This window comes from Hippichthys cyanospilos, chromosome 11 (assembly GCF_059441005.1).
Source record: "Hippichthys cyanospilos isolate Australia breed blue-spotted pipefish chromosome 11, RoL_Hcya_1.0, whole genome shotgun sequence".
Lineage (NCBI taxonomy): Eukaryota > Metazoa > Chordata > Actinopteri > Syngnathiformes > Syngnathidae > Hippichthys > Hippichthys cyanospilos.
This window is the reverse complement of record NC_142379.1, coordinates 8,456,988-8,475,568: the sequence shown is the minus strand read 5'-3', so window position 1 is coordinate 8,475,568 and position 18,581 is coordinate 8,456,988. Positions and strand designations below refer to the sequence as shown.

The 18,581-nt window shown below is 38.5% G+C and overlaps 1 protein-coding gene across 1 annotated transcript; it reads right to left on the bottom strand.

Moving 5' to 3' along the window:
• Window positions 1-1,963: 1,963 nt before the first annotated feature.
• Window positions 1,964-10,100, bottom strand: kcnj13 (potassium inwardly rectifying channel subfamily J member 13). The gene is made up of 3 exons (XM_088427754.1): window positions 9,959-10,100; window positions 5,195-5,722; window positions 1,964-4,191 (listed from the first exon to the last, which is right to left on the bottom strand). Exons 2-3 carry the CDS (start codon window positions 5,709-5,711, stop codon window positions 3,617-3,619), a joined length of 1,092 nt encoding a protein of 363 aa, XP_088283880.1. The 5' UTR covers window positions 5,712-5,722; window positions 9,959-10,100; the 3' UTR covers window positions 1,964-3,616.
• Window positions 10,101-18,581: the final 8,481 nt, after the last annotated feature.

The following is an 18,581-nucleotide window of genomic DNA, read 5'->3' as shown; positions in this document are numbered from 1 at the left end:
CTAACTAACATACAATGGAGGCCACATGATCCTCACAGCAGACAGACCAATTTTGTGGTGTCTTTTATTCTCAAGTAATTGGATGTTGTCACATTTTACCGGTTGCACATATTTTCAGCTGTCTATAAAATAGCATTGGGGCAGATTGGACTGTTCCGTGTAAGAATCTTGTCATCAAATGTTTGAGCTGATTAATTAAAAGAAAATGTCGCTCACAACAGGATTGTGGAAGAACAACCACAAAATGCATTAGCAAACGTTTAGCCCTTTAGCTAAATTAAAAACAAACAAAAAAAGTAGTTCACTTCATATGCAACGTAATGGCTCCAATAGTCTGTATGAATTTGACATTTTGATAAGACTGAAATACGTTTTCTACTAAAGATTAATTTGTATGGGTCAAAGGTTAAACATTCGACTCTTCGGAAGCACCTTCCTGCCTCTTTGTACGTTGGTTTGAAAATTCTCGCATCAGTTACATGCATGTTCGTTTCATTACCACGTGAGGGCAGCATTGCCTCTATGTAGAAGTTCATTCTCCCCTTTATGCATTACTTGTAACAAGAGATCATCCATAATAAGCAAAAAAAAAGTGTCAAATACCAAGCTTTGTTTAGAAAATATTTATTTCTTGTAATGTACACTGTACAAAGGCACCAAACACGTGAGACCCAGTGACATCTCATCCATCACAATTATTGGCTGTGGAATGTTCCTTCTCAATTAGCTGAAGCAGCGAAAAAGATTTTTATTTAAAACAAATTGATTGTGCAGTGATTCTCCATCGTACCAATAATAATACAAGCACCCATTTTTTTTACTACAATACATAGAAAAACGTCATGTTATATCAATCAAAACTACAATATACGTGATTTGTGCAATGATTTTTTTCAAATTAAAATGAGTCAAAATCATACGTTATCAGTACGTTTTAATCGGTTTCAGTGTTTGAACATGTCAGATTAAGGATTGCCATTGTAAAATAAATGTATTAATGGAATTAATGGAATCCTTGTTTTGTTTTTAAATCAATGCAAACTTGAACCAAGCTTTCGCTTTCATAGTATCGATACCTAATTTTTATGGAACTGCTTTAATACAACAACTGCAAACTCATTCAACCTGTGTGATAACTACATTTGCGCTACCGCACTATGTGTGTGATTGTGCGAGTGTGTTCCTTTGGTTTTAGCTGCAGGATGGGGACAGATTCCCGGGTTTGAATGTCTTTGTGGGAACCTCTTGAATTTGTGGGGACCATTTTGGTGGACCCCACAAGTTCAGACCTCTTTTTGAGGGTCAAGACTTGTTTATTGGTTAGAATTGGACTTTAGGTAAGGTTTAGGTTTAGGCAAGCTGTTATGATGTTTAAGGTTAGGGGCAAGGAAATGCATGATGTCAATGGGATGTCCCCATTATGATAGACAAAGCCCTTTGTGTGTGTTTTGCTTTGCACTCTCCGTTCTGAATTTCAGGATTCCATACTATGTGGATTCCAGGTCTAGCATTGCTTTTGTTTCTTGTACTGCTACATGAAATGAACAATATTGTTTCTACTCTAATTGATGGTCACAGAGCAGCAGCATCAATGCCCTTTAAGGATGACAGTGTAGTCATTTTAGTCATTGTCATTTCTTCACATGCTGTTCATCCCTTTCAAATATTCCATTTGCTAATTTACGGTTTTTAAAAAACACATTTAATGTCCATATCAGCATATCCAATCATTTTTTTCTCTTTAGCATTCATTTTAGCCTATTTGTGGCATGCTAGCATTTGCTGACCATGTTCAACATTTTATACTGAGAATTTGAATGTTTGTAATTACCAGGCAATGCCACCCTTTTATTAAAGGTAGTGTTTTGCAATTTTAAATTTCTTTTGCTAAGTCTTTCACCACTGACTTTTATTTTTTTGCCCCCCCCCCCCCTTTTTTTTTTTGAAGAGTCCCTTTAAGCAGTTATGGGTAAATGAAGCCTCATGGACCACATTTATTGTGTTTTGCTCCTCTAGGTGGCACTCTTGGTTAAAAAAATGCAAAGAAATTTAATACATTTCCATTACACTACCCTTTATACTTGAACCAATAGCACCAGCTTGAGCATCACGCGTGGTTCATGAGGCTTCATCTTTGCACCTCCATCTTCAAGTAACACATAATCACACAGTATTAAATATGCCGTACAGTAAGTTCAGTTTTCATCAAAAGGTGTCTGGCTTGGCCGCTTGAAATGTCATGAATTAGTCTTGGTATCATGAAGTGAACTAACTGAAAGCGACAACTGTTTGGAAGGCACAAAAACCACATTCAATGTAAAATGCTGTACTGTGGTTCTCTGCATGTGACTCGAGTGGCATTGTATAGACACTAGTCTGTACATGGAAGTGGATCAAACTCAATGCCTGTGGGTGTTCAACCTGCATTTTTTCCTTAAATCCATGCATATTTTGGGGGAGAAACTAAACTAGCAATCATGTGGGACATCACATGAGATTCAGACCTGAAAGGAATTTGGTTTTTCTTTATCCTGGATTCAAAGTTCCCTCCGAAAACACTGGATGTGTAACTCACGACATAGGCACTAAAACCCGATTCTAACCCAATGGAACTTGCATTTTAGAGACAAAATGAATATGGAAATCCACAAGACCACTTTGTCTGGCAATTTACAGAAAAATAACTCAACAATGATCAAAATCATCATACATAAACATAATGACCCAAAACAGACTTCTCACACAACAAAGGACTTCATCTGAGGGGGAAAAATGGGAAGGCCTTAGATTGGCCGATTCAGTCACCTGACAATAACCCAATGGAACATACATTTTATCTCTTGAAGAGGACGCGGAAAGGATAAACCCTCAGAAACAAACAATAAGCAAAAGAGGCTTCATTCATGAACATGAAGAATGCAACAGTCTGGTGATGTCGATGACTGGCGAGCTTGATGCAATTATGGCAATTAAGGGTTATGCTATTATTAAATTATTAAATGTTAGAATTCAGTCCAAATTCAGGTGACCGGAGCTCAAGCGTTCACGAGGCTATGCACTGGTCCTCATGGGAAATGTAGTCTCCTATTACGCAAAACACCACCACTTTTATCCATAGGAAGCCATACGGAAGTTCCATAGTGTTGCATTGAGAATTACTCTACAAATCAGGATTCTTTTTTTTTTTTTTTTTTTTTTTTAATGAAAATCACAGACTTAGAGGCACTCTAGGTTTACTCACAATTGACAGGTACTGAGTTTGAGCGTTAGTTCCGTTCTTTCAATATTCACGTGGCTTTCCCCCAGTGTGAACACGTATTTATTTACAGTATATGTGCCCTGCTTCAATTTCACGCATGAACCGTATGAGTCAAAGCAGTTTAGAAATTGGATTGTCAAATTTTAATCAGTCTTGGGCCTGTTGGGCTGTTGATTAGAATTATATATATATAAAAAAAAAACATATCAAAGGATTCACAAATAAAAATGACTTGACACCAACAGTAATCTCCCCAAATCACCTACTTTCCATATCTGCTCCATACAGTATCTACCTCCCACCAAATGTACCTGACAAACTGCCCTTTGTCCCAATGTAACCTTCTCTTCAGCATCCTTACTCCATCCTTTCGCTGCCATCACCGTTGATCTGCACGACACAGTCCTTGTCCAAAGGGTCCTTAGAGTGCATAGTGTCAAAGTGATGGTTGCTCACCACATACCTTCCGCAAGCATCCAGGCCCAAGGCGGGCGCAAAGCAACGGTCAAACTGGATCTCCTGCCGCAAGTAGGAGGTCCTCTTCTGACAGTTGTCCCCCGTTCCCTCCTGCGAGGCCGACAGGAACACCACCAGCTCAAAGTCATTGGACGTGCCTTCACGCAGGGCAGGGTAGAGGGGGCTACGGCGGTCCAGGGGATGGTAAAAGGTGAGCGGGAAGATGAAGAAGGGGCAGGGTTGCTGGCCCAGATGATCCACGTAAAAGTCCAGGGAGGTTTGGTGCAAGGGTTGGCCTTCGTGCTCCTCGTAGAGCACGGCACTCACCTTGACGTCGAGGAGAGGGCGCCGCAGCAGGTTTGTGGCCCGTAACATGACGCAAGTTTGCCCCTGGTGCTGGCCCACCACGGCCTGGGGGCTGAACTGGATGACTCCGGCCCGCTTATGGGGACAAGAGATCTTGGCCACAAATGCACCTGGTAGACAATGGAGAATCTGCAAATTATGTTCCTTGAGACATCTGCTCTCATTTGGTAAAAACGTGCTTCCGGGTTGGGAGTCTGCATATTGTTAGTAGCCATTCCATTCATTGCACAAAAATCTATACTGGGATGTCTGTTTGAAACTTTAGTGAACAAACATTAGAACTATTTTACTCATCTTAGCTTTGGTCACAAAAAAATCATAATTGGATTGCTATACAGAGAGGCACTCTGAAAGAATTGATCCTTGAAACAATGGAAATACAGTAATTTGCGATTTTTGTGAGTCAATGTTAATAAAAACACAAGCGTATGCATCGCATGTAATCCGAATTAGGGTAAAATATTACTGGTTAAGACACTCATTATTTTGAACGTTAATTAAAATTGATATTAACAAGAAAAGTGTTGGCTGTTAAAATACCCCTATAGATATGACACCCCTAGGAAAAGTATGGCATGGATTGTAAATTAAACAAATGAGTGAAAATACCCATTGTACATTTTTGTGGACATTTAGACTAGTGTTTCTCATAGTTTGCAGAGCAGGTGGTTCGGTCATACTAATTTGTCTTTAGGTGTGATTGGGTGTGTGAATGGTTCGCCTCTCTGTGTCCTGCAACCAGTTCAGGGAGTTGTCGGACTACTGCCCAAAATTAACTGGGATAGGCACCAGCAAGCCTGCGACCCTTATGAAGACAAGCAGCTGTAGAAAATGGATGAATGGATTTTGCTAAGCCCCACTGGGGAGCATTAACAAACAAAAAAACAACTTCCAACAACTGTTAGCTACGTTTTTCAGATTACATAAAGATTACAGATTAGTCTGAAACTGAAAAAAAAGAACCAAAGTGCATTAAAGTGCCTGAAAAAAAAAAGATGCCAATCCATTTTTTATTGCAATTACACATGACATGGCAAAAACAAAGCTTTTCTTCTGGGGTCATCCCCCTACCCCCACTATTTGAAAAGCACCGGGTTAGACAAATAAGCGTACCTGTGATGAATGCTTCAAGCATGAGGCCGAGCAGCATCTGCACAGCCAGCAGCGCTATGGCACTCGGACAGTCCCCGCTGGGAAACATGGTGCCATAGCCGATGGTGAGCTGCGTCTCGAGGGAAAACGAGAAAGCGGCGGTGAAGCTGTTGATGTGCTTCACGCAAACCACATGCCCCTGCGGGGGGGCGTCGTGATCCAGCACATCCAGGTCTCCATTGATGTGGGCCAGCAAGTACCAAAGACAAGCGAACAGCAGCCAGTGGGCCACAAAGGATGCGCAGAAGGCCAGGAGGACCCATCTCCAGCGCAGACTCACCAACTGTCCCCACATGTCATGCAGGGCTAGCAGCCAGGCCCGGCTGGAAGGCCCCAGCCACGAGCCAGAGGCACACAGCGGTGCGCCGAGGGTGCAGTGTCCGTCTTTCGTGACCAGACGTTGCCGCTTTGGTGACGTTATAAGAGGGGAGGAGGACACTTTGCCATCCAGAATGCTGCTGGTTGAGTTGGTTGTCATCTTTACAGATCCTGGAACGAATTAACGTAACTTTGTGTTTAGGGTTTGATTAAACTTCGAATTGAATAAGTTAAACAACAACTTTTACCCGAGACTGTGATTTGTGCACATTTTGAAGCAAATCGTCTTTTTAATACCTATACGCACATACGCTCGCCGATAAAAAGCTACCACACAAGCGAGGATGTGATTTGTATGAATAACAACTCAAATTGGGTCCTATTTTGTTTACTGTGCTGGTTCGCATTTCAAAAGCTACCTGATTTTCACTTGCTGTCATCTTAAAATGATGTCACAGTTCCACCCTCCCATGTTTAATTTTATATAGCGGATGGAATCATTTGGATGTCAGCAGTCAGATGACCTATTTAAAGCAGCTATTGTTAACCAAGGTTGTACCGCATTATTTTCACAAAAAGAAGCAAGCAGATCGAACCAACATCCGAAACATTTGTGTTCATAAACATTTCACAATGTTTAAATCCATCCTTGCTCACACGCAGTGGAATTAAGATGACATTTCTTTTTAGTTAAGAATTCTTCAAGTGACGCTTTATTTTTTAATGTTCAATTATATCTTACTTTAAAAATGTGTGTTTACAAAAGCCGTGCAATATTTCCGCTCGTGTCACGTTTCATGTCTCGTCGCACCAAACACGCACTGTAGATGTCGCCCCATCACCCGATCACTCAAACGTTATTGACTGCAATTCAAATGCATCGCTTGTTACACATTGTCGATCTGAACCAAGCATTATTTATTTTCCCAAACCACGGAGAGCCGCAAAATAAGGATGAAAGAGCCACATGTGGCTCCGGAGCCACAGGTTGCTGACCCCTGCTCTTGACGGCAATTAAGAAATTGATTCATTAGCCATTATCTTGAAACCAAGAGCCCCATATAGAGAAGTTTTAAAAAACAAGTGGTGCACGAGGCTTCATTTTCTAGCCTTGAGGAACTGCGACGTCATTTTGAATAAACAAGTGGCTAGTGATGGGTAAATGAACCTCATGAACCACTTTTAAAGTATTTTTGCTCTTCTAGGCAGCATTCTTGGTATATAGATGCATTGGAAATTGAATGCATTTCCATTGCACTAGCCTTTATTTTTAAACCAAGAGCACCATCGAGAGAAGTAAAAAAAACAACAAGTGGTTCCATGAGGCTTCATTCTCCCATCACTACAAACGACAACATTCATATTCTACAAATGCAATATTAATCAGAATACAATGTTTAAATCAGTGGAAGTGCATGGAACATGCTGTAGGGAAAATTTTTTGATTTGAATTTTTCCCGAATTTTCCATTATGTAAATGTAACATGTGTCTTTCCTCCCACGGCGCACATGAACTCTGACAGCCAGATGTATGTGTGACAGGCAGAGACCTGGAGTCGTGTCCTCTCCAGAGTTTCTATTTCTATGTCAATATTGTTGCCAGGTGATTAGAGCTGTTCCCAGCTGGAAATCTGTCTGAGGAACACAGCAACATGCAGAGTAGGAATGTGTCTTTCATCTGCAGGGAGCTCGAAACTTAGCAAACTGCGTGGCTCTACACTCATCTTGTTAGCCAGCTCTTATTCAAACTTAATTCAATTTTGATGCTTCCAAAGTGTTTTTTTGAAGATTTGTTGTCACACAGCATATAGGATGTATTTTAAATGACAGCAAATGACAAAGTTCGGACATCTTAGTTGAGGTAAATTGATGTAATCTCGTGGTCTTGCGCAGGTGTCAAACCTGTTCCAGTTCAACGTCACCCTAACTGTTTGATAAGAGAAAATCATAGCAATATTCATGGGAATGATAAAAAGGCGTCTTTCACTTTGTTTCTCTGCAAAGCAATTTGAATAATTTTGGAACATATCTATATTAAATCAAAATTCCTTTCACAAAACATTAAAAACAGTCCCTGCTTTAGCAAAACGTGCTATTTGATTAATGTGAGCATTACAGCATTGTATTTTTTCTGTGCAATGTTTGATTTGTTTTGTTTTGTGATTTGCTGTCTTTTGTATCGTGATTTTGTTGTTTGTTTAGTTACCTTTTTCTTTGCTTGCCTACTTGTTTGTGTCATTTGCTCTTCAGTCACTGTGTATTTGCATAATCATTTTCAAACTCTAATTTGTCCTTGAAACATACAAACTAAAGTGGGGATGAAATGGAATGAAAGAGAGCAAATGATCATGGAAAATGGAAGAAGCGGAGTACGTTGAAAAAAATTACTAATATTCAAAATGGAAAAAAAATAGAATCAAATGTAAAGCAATGCTCAATTCATATTATGACAAATGTAAATACTCTATACATTTCTTGCTGACCTCCAGCTCATTGCACATTAGAATCTGCTCTGTTGGGACAGCGATCAATTTATTGATGTGACCCAAGAGAACTTTGTAAGATTGCCAAACACAGATAACAAGAATGAGATAAGAAATACATTAATGAAATAAAGACTCTTTTTAACACCATATATAGGTTGCACTTTTAAGTTCATAAGACAAATCAGCAATACATTGCCTCATGTTCCAATTGATTTGCTCTTAACTTGAAAAGAAAACAGTATTCTCACTGCAGAAACCCCTGTTAAAAGCTATATATATATATATATATATATATATATATATATATATATATATATATATATATATATATATATATAGTTTTATTTCATCGACCGACGCAAGTCAGAACTGTCTGAAAGAGTGATGCCCTTAGCAAAACATCAAAACATCTACTGACACATCCGCAGCACACCTGCATTTTCTAAGCCATCAAATTGGTGTAGAGCACTAATTATTAATTTTGAATAATATATGATATATTCATATTGTTCAGGGACAGTGTTAGTTGGTAATGAGTACTTATTTGAGTTATTGCTAATGTGAAAATATTGTCACTTTCCTTCATATTATAGGGCTTTCAAGAGATGAAATATTCCCAGGAATATTTCCATGACTAATTGCAATTCATCATACTGTTCAACAATGATTGTCTACAAAGTTTGTAACAGACATTTTCTTCAATAAAATCTTTGTTTTCGAATAAAGTTAATACAATTAAAGTAAAACTACATGGATGTCCATTTTTGTTTTTGTGCCGGTAACTCTAAGAACAGCTTTCTGCTGCCGCAGAAAAAAAAACAAAAAAAAAAAACACGTTTTTTTTTATTTTTATTTTTTTTACATTTATGATAGCCTTAGTTATTTGCCATACATTTAATTCTTGATATTTGTATTTTTTTTACTATTATGATAGGCTTAGTTATTTGCCATACATTTAAATCTTAAGATTACAGCAACCATTGTGTAGATCAGATATAAAAATAAAAAAATAAATCAGTCCAAGGATGAAACCCTGTGAAACACCAGCAGCACTGTTGTGTAATAAGGATTTGATGGCATTGACTTGCACTCACAACAGTGGCCTATCGGGTTATGCCAAACACAATGACAGCCAATCAGTGTGCACTTTATGGCGAGATTGACCTTTATTTTTCCACCCCAACAATTCAACAACAAAAAGCCTGATGCATAAAAACGGATTGAATTATCATACAAAACGCTTAAAGTTCCATCCTTCCATTCATTTTATTAATTTTTTTTAACATTAATTATTAAAACAGAATTAATCAAAGGCAAATAAAACTAAAATTAGCTCTATCACAAAGCCCATAGAGCTAATATACCTCCAAATTAATGGAGAAATTGTTTTAAACATATAGCCCACTCTAAATAAACAATCTTTGACACATCAATGAAAACAACTTCCTGTGTTGTTCAAAAGTCAAAACTGACAAAATTGCATACTTTGTGTCATACAGTAGTGCAGCCAAAAAAATAAAACATGAAAAAAAAATACGATCCCGAGACTGTAGGAATCCTCAAGACCACTTTAGTTAGCCCCTCATCATGGCGGTGACGCCACCGAGACGAGTAAGCCATTTTCCTCAACTACGATAAATTTGTACAAACTACTAAAACAAAATGTGACTTCAAATCACAAGGCTTAATGTCACATTCATTCTGTCTGAACATGTATGGATATCAAATGACCTACTGTCAAAAATGAATGCGACACAGTAATGTAATAAACAGTTCTGCTCTTTACAGAATATGGATAATAAAGTGAACATATTATGCATTATATATCTCATATCTACTTGAGGTCACGTTACTTTGTTTTCTCAAACTGATGACATTTCGATTCATTGTCCTGATATGAGGGTCTATTTTGCCTACTCACCTCAATCTGCAGTCAGGGTTATAGACCTGACCTTTTCACCTATGAGTTGTCTAAGGTCTGCCAAGTGGAAAAAGCAGACGAAACCAACGCTGTAAATAGAATAGTTCCTTCCAGGACAGGGTATAAAATCCCAGAGACAAACCCTGTTTGTGTCACTACTCAAAGTTTTTTTTTTCTTTTTTTTGGTGCTGCGGCCCGTAGTGAGCGTGACGCTCTCTGCCCCACCGATCTGCAACTTCCAGAGCTCGGGGCCGAGGATGATTCAATTGGTCACATTACTCTGCATGGAGCCTATTAGCGTTCCCGGAAGACAGACGACAGAGGGAGGGGGGGGAAAAGAACAACACCTTGTCACAGTTCATTCAAAAAGCAGCTTGTTGCTGGTTGGTGTCCCGCAGCTACTACAAAATAAAAAAAAAAATTGGCATGTGTCTGCATACGGCATATTTAAGTATTTATTTCTACACGTGAAATCTTCATACATAAACAAATAAACCACGTCTAGATCTTTTGTACTCCTATGTTATGTACAATTAAAACAATGCAAATCTAAATAGGCTGCTTAAAAGACATAACTACCTTTGTAGGACATCGGCAAAACGAGCCGCAGTCCGTGAAGTTTTACTCGTTCATCATTTCAAATCAAGTTTGTCTCAAAATTCGTTCTTCTGATTTTCACCTTTTTAATTGATAGCGCCACAGTTACTCCATCACTGCTTGACCCCGGAATGGTTGACGTATTAACCACGGCGCTCCTTTGCTGCTGACAAAAGAATAGCACATGACAGGAGATAAAATGTCAAAGATGCTTTTTAACCCTTGAGTAGAAGGAAATCACTTTGTATGTCATATTGTCCATGATTATTAAATGTGTGACTTTCTGGAAAACTTCAATGTCTAACATGGACCACTGACAGCTAAAACCATGATCAGGACTTTCAGGACAGCACTAACTGAATGACATCTTGAGGCCCACATAAAACAAAACAGCAGAGTCGACAGCTGTGCAAGCAGCTCTGTGAGGCTGCAGTTTGCCACAGGGGTGCTAATGCAAACCAATGGCATCTTCCTGCAGTTGATACTCTATATATTTACGAAATTATGCGTACAATCACTCAAAGGTCATTATTGGTTATTTGATGTCATTCATTAAATTAGCCTACAAATGAGATTTCACTCGCCGCTGACTGTTGGGCCATCTGTTTACCTGGGCTTCAAAGAAAACAGCACTCTGGAGAGCAACATTTGCATATTGTAGACAGAGAAGACAGATGGTTTGAAAGAGGCGTGAGGGAGGCCTTCATCAAGATTGAGACACAATCTGTGAACAGACGGGAAGGGCAACACCACCTACATAAGCTATTTTCCACAACAATGCCGTTCTTTCATCACTTTACAAGAAATTTAACTATTTCAGCTATAACAAAAGGCAACAGACACTTTTGGAGCTCAGCTACTCTCCACTTTTTCATAGTAGCGTCCTTAACTCTTGTACAGTATTTCGACCATTTTTGGGTCATTTTTTTTACACGTCATTTTTGCAGTATTTTAGCCAAGAGAAGGCGCACTCCTGGTAATGTGATAACGAAGAGGTTGTGCCTTGATGGATTTTGCCATTTTGTCATCACCTGGGTGAAATTTCAGCTCCCTGGTGACTTCTTTCAATGCTTGAATTGATTTGATGTAAAGATCAAAGAATTGCACAAAATGTTGCTTTAATACGCTAAAGACTGAAACCATGATTGGTTAGAATGAGCTTTTACCTTAGATTGTAAATGCTAGTGATGGGAAAACGAAGCCTCATGAGGCACTTGTGATTTCTTTCTACTCCTTTCGATGGCGTGCTTATTTTAGAGGTAAAGGCAAGAGCATTGGGAATGCACTACACTTCCACATCATCTTTAAACCAAGAGTGCCCTCTAGAGGAGCAAAATAACATCAAAGTGACTCATGAGGCAACATTTACCTATCGCTGTAAATGTCACTGGTGCCTATCCCAGCTGCCCTTGGGCAGCAGCTGATGGGGTTGCCATAGGAAAAAAAACCCCACTCACAATCACACCTAAGGATAATTTTCTCTCTGTTCAAAGGGGCACTAGAGTGCACTTTTATTAAGTTCTGATCTCCGACCTACCTTGAATGCAGCATATGAAAAGTGTAAACATCAACGGCCCTGGCTTGGCTATTACTCGAGGTAAGAGGCAGAAATAGACGTTGTAGTTCATATGTAAGGCCTGAGGATGTCGCCGTTTAGCAAGGAACGTGTAACATCTTTTTCTGCCTCAATAAGAGTGATTTCTTTTACTTTAACACCATTGATTGATAAATGCGTACTAGGATTCATTGCACCTATGTATTTGGATGTATTTCAAAAAACAGAGGGAGTGTTCTTAATCTTCTACTTGAAGTTCCTGGTGTTTGTTTCCGGTAACATGACCTGTGGAGGATTCGGTGCTAATCATCCTGAAGTCACAGATGTTTGCTCTTAAAATCTAACAAACGGACATGACTCTGCCTGGAATTCTTGTTCATCCACCAGCAGGTGAGAAAGTTGTTGGTGGAGCAGAGCCAGGGTGATTTTGGAAGAGCCAGAACTCAGAAACTGGATAGGAGCTTGGGTTCCTGTGGAGTCCAGGTGTTCACTAAGATCCCAAATAGCAGGTGCTACAGTATATTGCCTGTTCACTCACCTTCACATTCCTAACATTCACTTTCAAGAGAGAGGGCTGCGCCGCTGTGGGAGTGGTCACGGCTGACTACAAGCTTCACCACTGTAAGTGGTTACTTTTATATCTTTTAAATACGGCACACTAGATGTTAAATTGTTGTGTGAATGTGAGCGTGACATTTTGTCAAAATATGCCCTGCGATTGGCTGGCACCTTGTTTATGGGGTGTCACTTCGGCTCGCAATCAGATAGGATAGGCTTCAGCACACACATGCGACATTTCCTTTTTCAGAATTCTTCAGTTTTTGTATAGATTTTTTTTTTTTTATCATGCCACCCATTTGTTATAGAAATCTATGAATGTTTATAAGTAAGTCTTTTGTTTGGATTTTTTTCAATCTTCAATAGCTGTTAATTATATTGTTTGTAATTGCTCGTTAAGTTTGTTGATATTTATTTACGTTAACGGGAATTGGATGGCGATATTTGAGCAGAAGAAACAGACAACGCAGCCGTGTGGATGGGCTCGAATTGGGGTCCCTGCGGTGTTGGACGCTGACCTTTACCACTTGACACACTTTCCACTGCCTGCAAGACTGCAAAGGAAATGAGATGAAAGAAGAACCAGCAGAGGGAGACATCATCACATATTTATTGCGTCTTTTTGAGAGGGTCTTGATATCGCTTATCAATGGAAGTTCAACAATGACAAAAACCGTCAATACCTTAAAGTTTCAGTTGAGCATTTAGTGTTTGCCAGTATGTTAACGTAAATTTACACACGTGATTCATTTTTACAAATCATTTACATACCACGCATGTGCAAGGTAATGAGAACCTTGAATCTCTCCCAGATGACTCTGAGTGAGCGTTAGGGTGCTCTCCTGGATTTTATCACATCTCTCTCTACTCTCATATTCACCCAGAGGCAAATTAGAGTGATCTGCGATAAACTATTTTTTTTAGCCATCAGCCTCCTTTCTTTGTTGGGCCAGGTATACCGTCAAACCTCAGAATGTGAGACCACCTTGTCCATCTTAACGTTTATCTGTGGTGAGAAATGGTGATCTTATCTCGATTTGCTCCACCCTGCAAATGAACCATCGTTTAATGTAAACAATAAAAGCAATTTACCAACCCATCAACAGCTTCAGACCAGACAAACTAAATTATCCTGGTGTAGATCCTCCAAAAGTCCTCAATAACTCAGACATTCAAGGTTTTGGATTATAGTTGCAACTTCAGATTCGTTGAGCGAATGCAATAAGGATCTTGCCCATGTAACCAACAAATGTGTACTGCTCTGTCGTGCACTCTTTGAAGCTATTTTGGAACCCCTCTTTACTTCTTCAGCACAAACCATGGACCAAACGTGGCCAGTCTTGTAATTATAGTACAGATCAACTGGTTTCTCATTTTTGTCTGCCACAAACTGCCATTTCAAATGAAAATGATTCATTTGGACGCCAACTCTCACGCATAATTACATAGGCCTAAATTCACCACGAATTTTAGGGATGTTTGCAGAATTGACAACCTTTCACTTAGCTTCCACATTTACTGTATATACTGTACACAGTTCATACTATCAATGAAATGATATTTACAGTATCTATGTGTGAGGTAGTGATGTGACGTTCACAAATGAAGCACGTTTTTTGAACGGTTCTTCACTGCAAACAATGGGATGAATCTTTGTGAGGAACAGTAATGTGTGGATCATTTTATTCGGAGGACTTTGATGCATTATGAAAAGGAAAAGACGGCTCGGTTTGTCTCCTTCAGCCCTTGGACGTTTGCTTGAACAAGCCTGGATGTCGGCAGTTGGTTGGAGAAACAAAGAAGGGCAACCTTCCACGCTATCATCTCACAACAGTCGTTACTTGGGTAAAGAACATCCCAATTATGATGATCAGCAAATAACCTCCGAAGCCCTCCATTTCAAACAAACTGGACGGGTCCGAAGATGACTCTCCGTGGAAGAGTGCAGGAAAGTAAGTCTCTTCATTTATTAGTGGTTCATTATTACTACCCATATTGCTCTATTACAGTTTCTTTTGTTTTTGTTTTATTGCCTACTTTATCATTTGCTCGATTATGGAATGCAGTCTGATCGGGGGAGTGAACAGAACAAGAATTTCATGGTGTGGTAATTACTATGCATATGACCACAAAACTCTTGAATCTTGAAGAGCAACGAGAATGTTTGAACAAACGACGAGAACTGGAAATATTGTGAAAAGGTTTTAAACAAGAATACTAAGAAAAAGTGACATGCCAGCTGAATGATTGTGTCTAGCTTCACAACGTTTAATAAATTTGCATTTTTAGGAGAAAATGTCTTACCCCATTACAATGTGCTCTTGCCTATTGATTCCTTCTTGTCATTTTTGTCCATTTCAATGATCTATGTTCTCAATCTTGTTCAAATAAACACTGACCGTAATATTGTTAGCACATAATTTTGATCAAATAGGATATGAATATTGCTGGAGGGAATGGAAAAATATTTTAGATTGACATCCTAATTAGGGTAAAATTAGCTTCCAAGCTGAAAATGAGCGGAGGGAGGAGAGTGGAAGGTGGAGACTGACCCACTTTTGTTTGTTGACGAAACTATTGCTATCCGACCTTGTGCATACCAGATGGAAACATGGGTCGGATCTGATTTACCCCATCAGCAGTACGTTACATTGTTCGCCATTCAATACATGACTGAAACAAATTTGTTTGTATTAAGGATTCTTTATTCTTCTGTGGATTGATTCATACTTTCTCTTGCATCAATCAAGTAACGCAGAAACAGCCAGTGTATTGTATTTGTGTGTACGTGCGTGTATGTGTGTCTACTGTGTGGGTCTCATTTCAGGTGGTTCCTGAGCCAACCTGCTCAGCTCATGAAAACTTGATTGTCCTCAGTGGAAACATGAGTGTAGCGGCTGATCGTTCACAGAAGCCGAAACCTGAGTTCCCGGCTTGTTTTTTTTTTTTCTCCTCTTTCCGTCACTCACTGGACAAACTAACAAATCTGGTTTTTAATTTTTGATTTGATCAAATTCCGGGTGTGAGGTACATGCACTTCAGCAGTAAAATAATTTTGAACAGGCCTAGAATTGACTCCGTCAACAAATTTTGTTATATATATTTAAGGATAAAAGGTTATGGTATGGATTTATGTGTGGTAAATAATGACATCGATGTTACTTGTGTATAACTGCTGTAAATAGTTCAAGGACATTAAGGTAAAATGTTAAAATAAATCAGATTATTTTTGGTTCATGTTTGAAGGGCCATCATTGGCTGGCTGATTAATTGGAAGGGCCCTTCAATTCGTCCCTTTTAATGATACTAAACATGTGTGTTTTAGTGAGGTAATGCTGGCTAGTTTTGCCTTGGTTGATTTTCAGGGGCTGGTGAAGGTTATTTATACTAAAACAGCAACTTGCTCTGAGGCCCAATTTTTTGAATTATTCGATTCAGGCATTTCATATTTTTTAATTATTCACTTCAGGCAGGAGTATTCACAAATGCTTTTATGCCATTGTAAAACGTCTCCTGAAAAGAATCTATCTCAATACTGAAGTTCTTAGCAATTATAGATGAGTGTCCAGTTTACCATTTTTAAAAAAATAAGAAATTGGTCAAAATTGTTTTCAATGAGTTGTGGTGTTCCCAAAATGTATTTGGTCATAGTTAATTATGGAAAAATATGCAATTAATCAGCAAAATTTTTAAAAACTTGACCTCACTAGTTATTGACAATGAATGATATTTCTGTGAAGGTCCAAGTTAATTCTAATAGATCTGTTTGATCATATTAAGGATTTATGATGGAAAAACGATTTAATAAATGTCAATATGTAATACATGCAAGAAACTATACCAAATAAATGTTCCACTTTGACATGAATAAAACAAAAGTAAAAGCAAACAGAACCATTGACCTTATTATTTTGTCCTTGAGATGAATGATCTACTTTCGAGTTAATTAAAAAAGCTATTTTGGTCATTGAGAAGTGCTCTAGTTTTCCTGCTTCTATCTGATTCTGTTTTTGTCAGAAGAATACAGTTACATTAGCTACTTAGAGATAAAATCAGTTGATTAATCCTTAAAGTTAATTATGAATATGAATATTAATATGACAAGCTTGGGTTCCTGTCATCAAAAAAAAGAATGATTCTGCTTATGAGATTTATGCTCTGATAAGGAAACATTTTGTGCAGTTTTTGGGTTATTTGTGTGGTAAAATATGTTAGACAAAATAATAATACGGGAAAACCTTATTTATCCCGATGTCACTAACATTCCTCCTTAACTGATATCTTTGTACTCTGCTCTAATGGTGGTATTGTCTGAGAAAAGATTATGATTGTGAAAATGTTATTTTCCTTCCTTGATCCATTTCAGAGAGTTCTTTGCTTGTTCTGCTCTCTCCGCACTGACCCTGCCCGAGCAGATAATAAGGGTCTTCCATTCTGCGTTCCTCCATGAAAGGTCACAGTGAAGAGAAACACACCAAAAAAAATGATTTTGCACCAACTCAGTCAATATTTTATTTATTACTTCAAAGGTTTACTGTAGAACGTGACTCAGTGATGAAACTGTGATAGTCATCAGTCTGCATAACAGCATGGTGATCGTCAATATAAGAGTGGATTTGCCATAAATTTTTCTGCAGCGACTAACTTCAAGCGTTTCCTGATGTAAAGTACTGTTTACATATAATGTACTTTTGACTTTCTTGACGTTGGACAATCACAGTTGTGCACATGAGTTTACATTGCTTTTTCCTTTGTTATTGTTTCATTGCCGGTTGGCTTGAGAACGACGATATGAAGGGGGGCGAGGCAGCCACTCAGAGAGAGGCGCGGTTTCAATCAATAAAAAGTTTCAGTTCCCGGTTAGAAATATCACCTCAAAAAACCCTAAAACTTCATAAGAAATTAAATCCCTAATGTGTTAAAGATTTGATCATTTATATGCATATATTTAACTGTGGAAAGTTGAAAATACCATGCAGGATACACTGAACTCATTCAATGTCAGGGACATAATTTCACTTTTTTTTTTAAGCGTCTGGACATTAAATCCCAAATACCTAAGTATTAAAACGATACTTAAGTACTTAAGGACATTGATTTCCAGGTACTTTATTAGTATTAAATCAATACTTAAGTACCTGGGATTGAATGTCTGAACACTCAAAAAAAATGTGAAAATACGTCCCTGGCATTGAATGAGTTACTAGATGTCACACAAAACTAAATATCTAAGCAATTACCATCCTCTCAATTGTAAAACGATTCAAGGAAGTTTATTGTCATACCAGCACAAATTTACAGATAATATGGTGCAAAATGCTCTACCCAAGATCCCAAATTGGCCCAGGAAGTGCAGAGACCTGAGAAAATAAACAGCAAAATCAGACAAAATATATGTAATAGACATAAGAAAGTGGTCTCAGGTGTGGTGCTGTGTGTCAATGTTCGGAAAGGCCATTTATATTCATTCGGCACTCTATTGAGTGAACATCCGATTAAAAATTAAACATGGTCATTATCCTTGACAAACACTGATTTGGATTGGGCTGTTTAAGGATTCATGCTGTTGATCCTTTGGCGGAATTTGGAGCCTATCCCAAATAACTTTGGGCAAAAATGTAGGCTACATTCTGGACTTCTCATCAATCAATGGACACATAAAGAGACAGACAACAAATGACTTGCAACTGCACAATCACTAAGTGGAAAGTGAACCCACCCTGCCTGTATGAAGTCAGATGGGTCAACCATTTTGAATGATGATGAAAAATGATAGTTTGGAAAAAAATTGCAAGGCAACCAGCTTTGCGGAGAAGATAGTGATCCATATTTACATAAGAGAAGAAAACCAATTATCAAATAACCCAAGAACACCTTTCCACTGAATAATCAACTTTTAGAATTTTTGATAAT

Bases quoted from the DNA above. Each gene is read 5' to 3' on its own strand.
- kcnj13 (XM_088427754.1), bottom strand. From the start codon at position 5,711: ATGACAACCAACTCAACCAGCAGCATTCTGGATGGCAAAGTGTCCTCC. The intron at 4,192-5,194 runs GTACGCTTATTT...ATTGTCTACCAG, and splicing joins GCTTGAAGCATTCATCACAG to GTGCATTTGTGGCCAAGATC.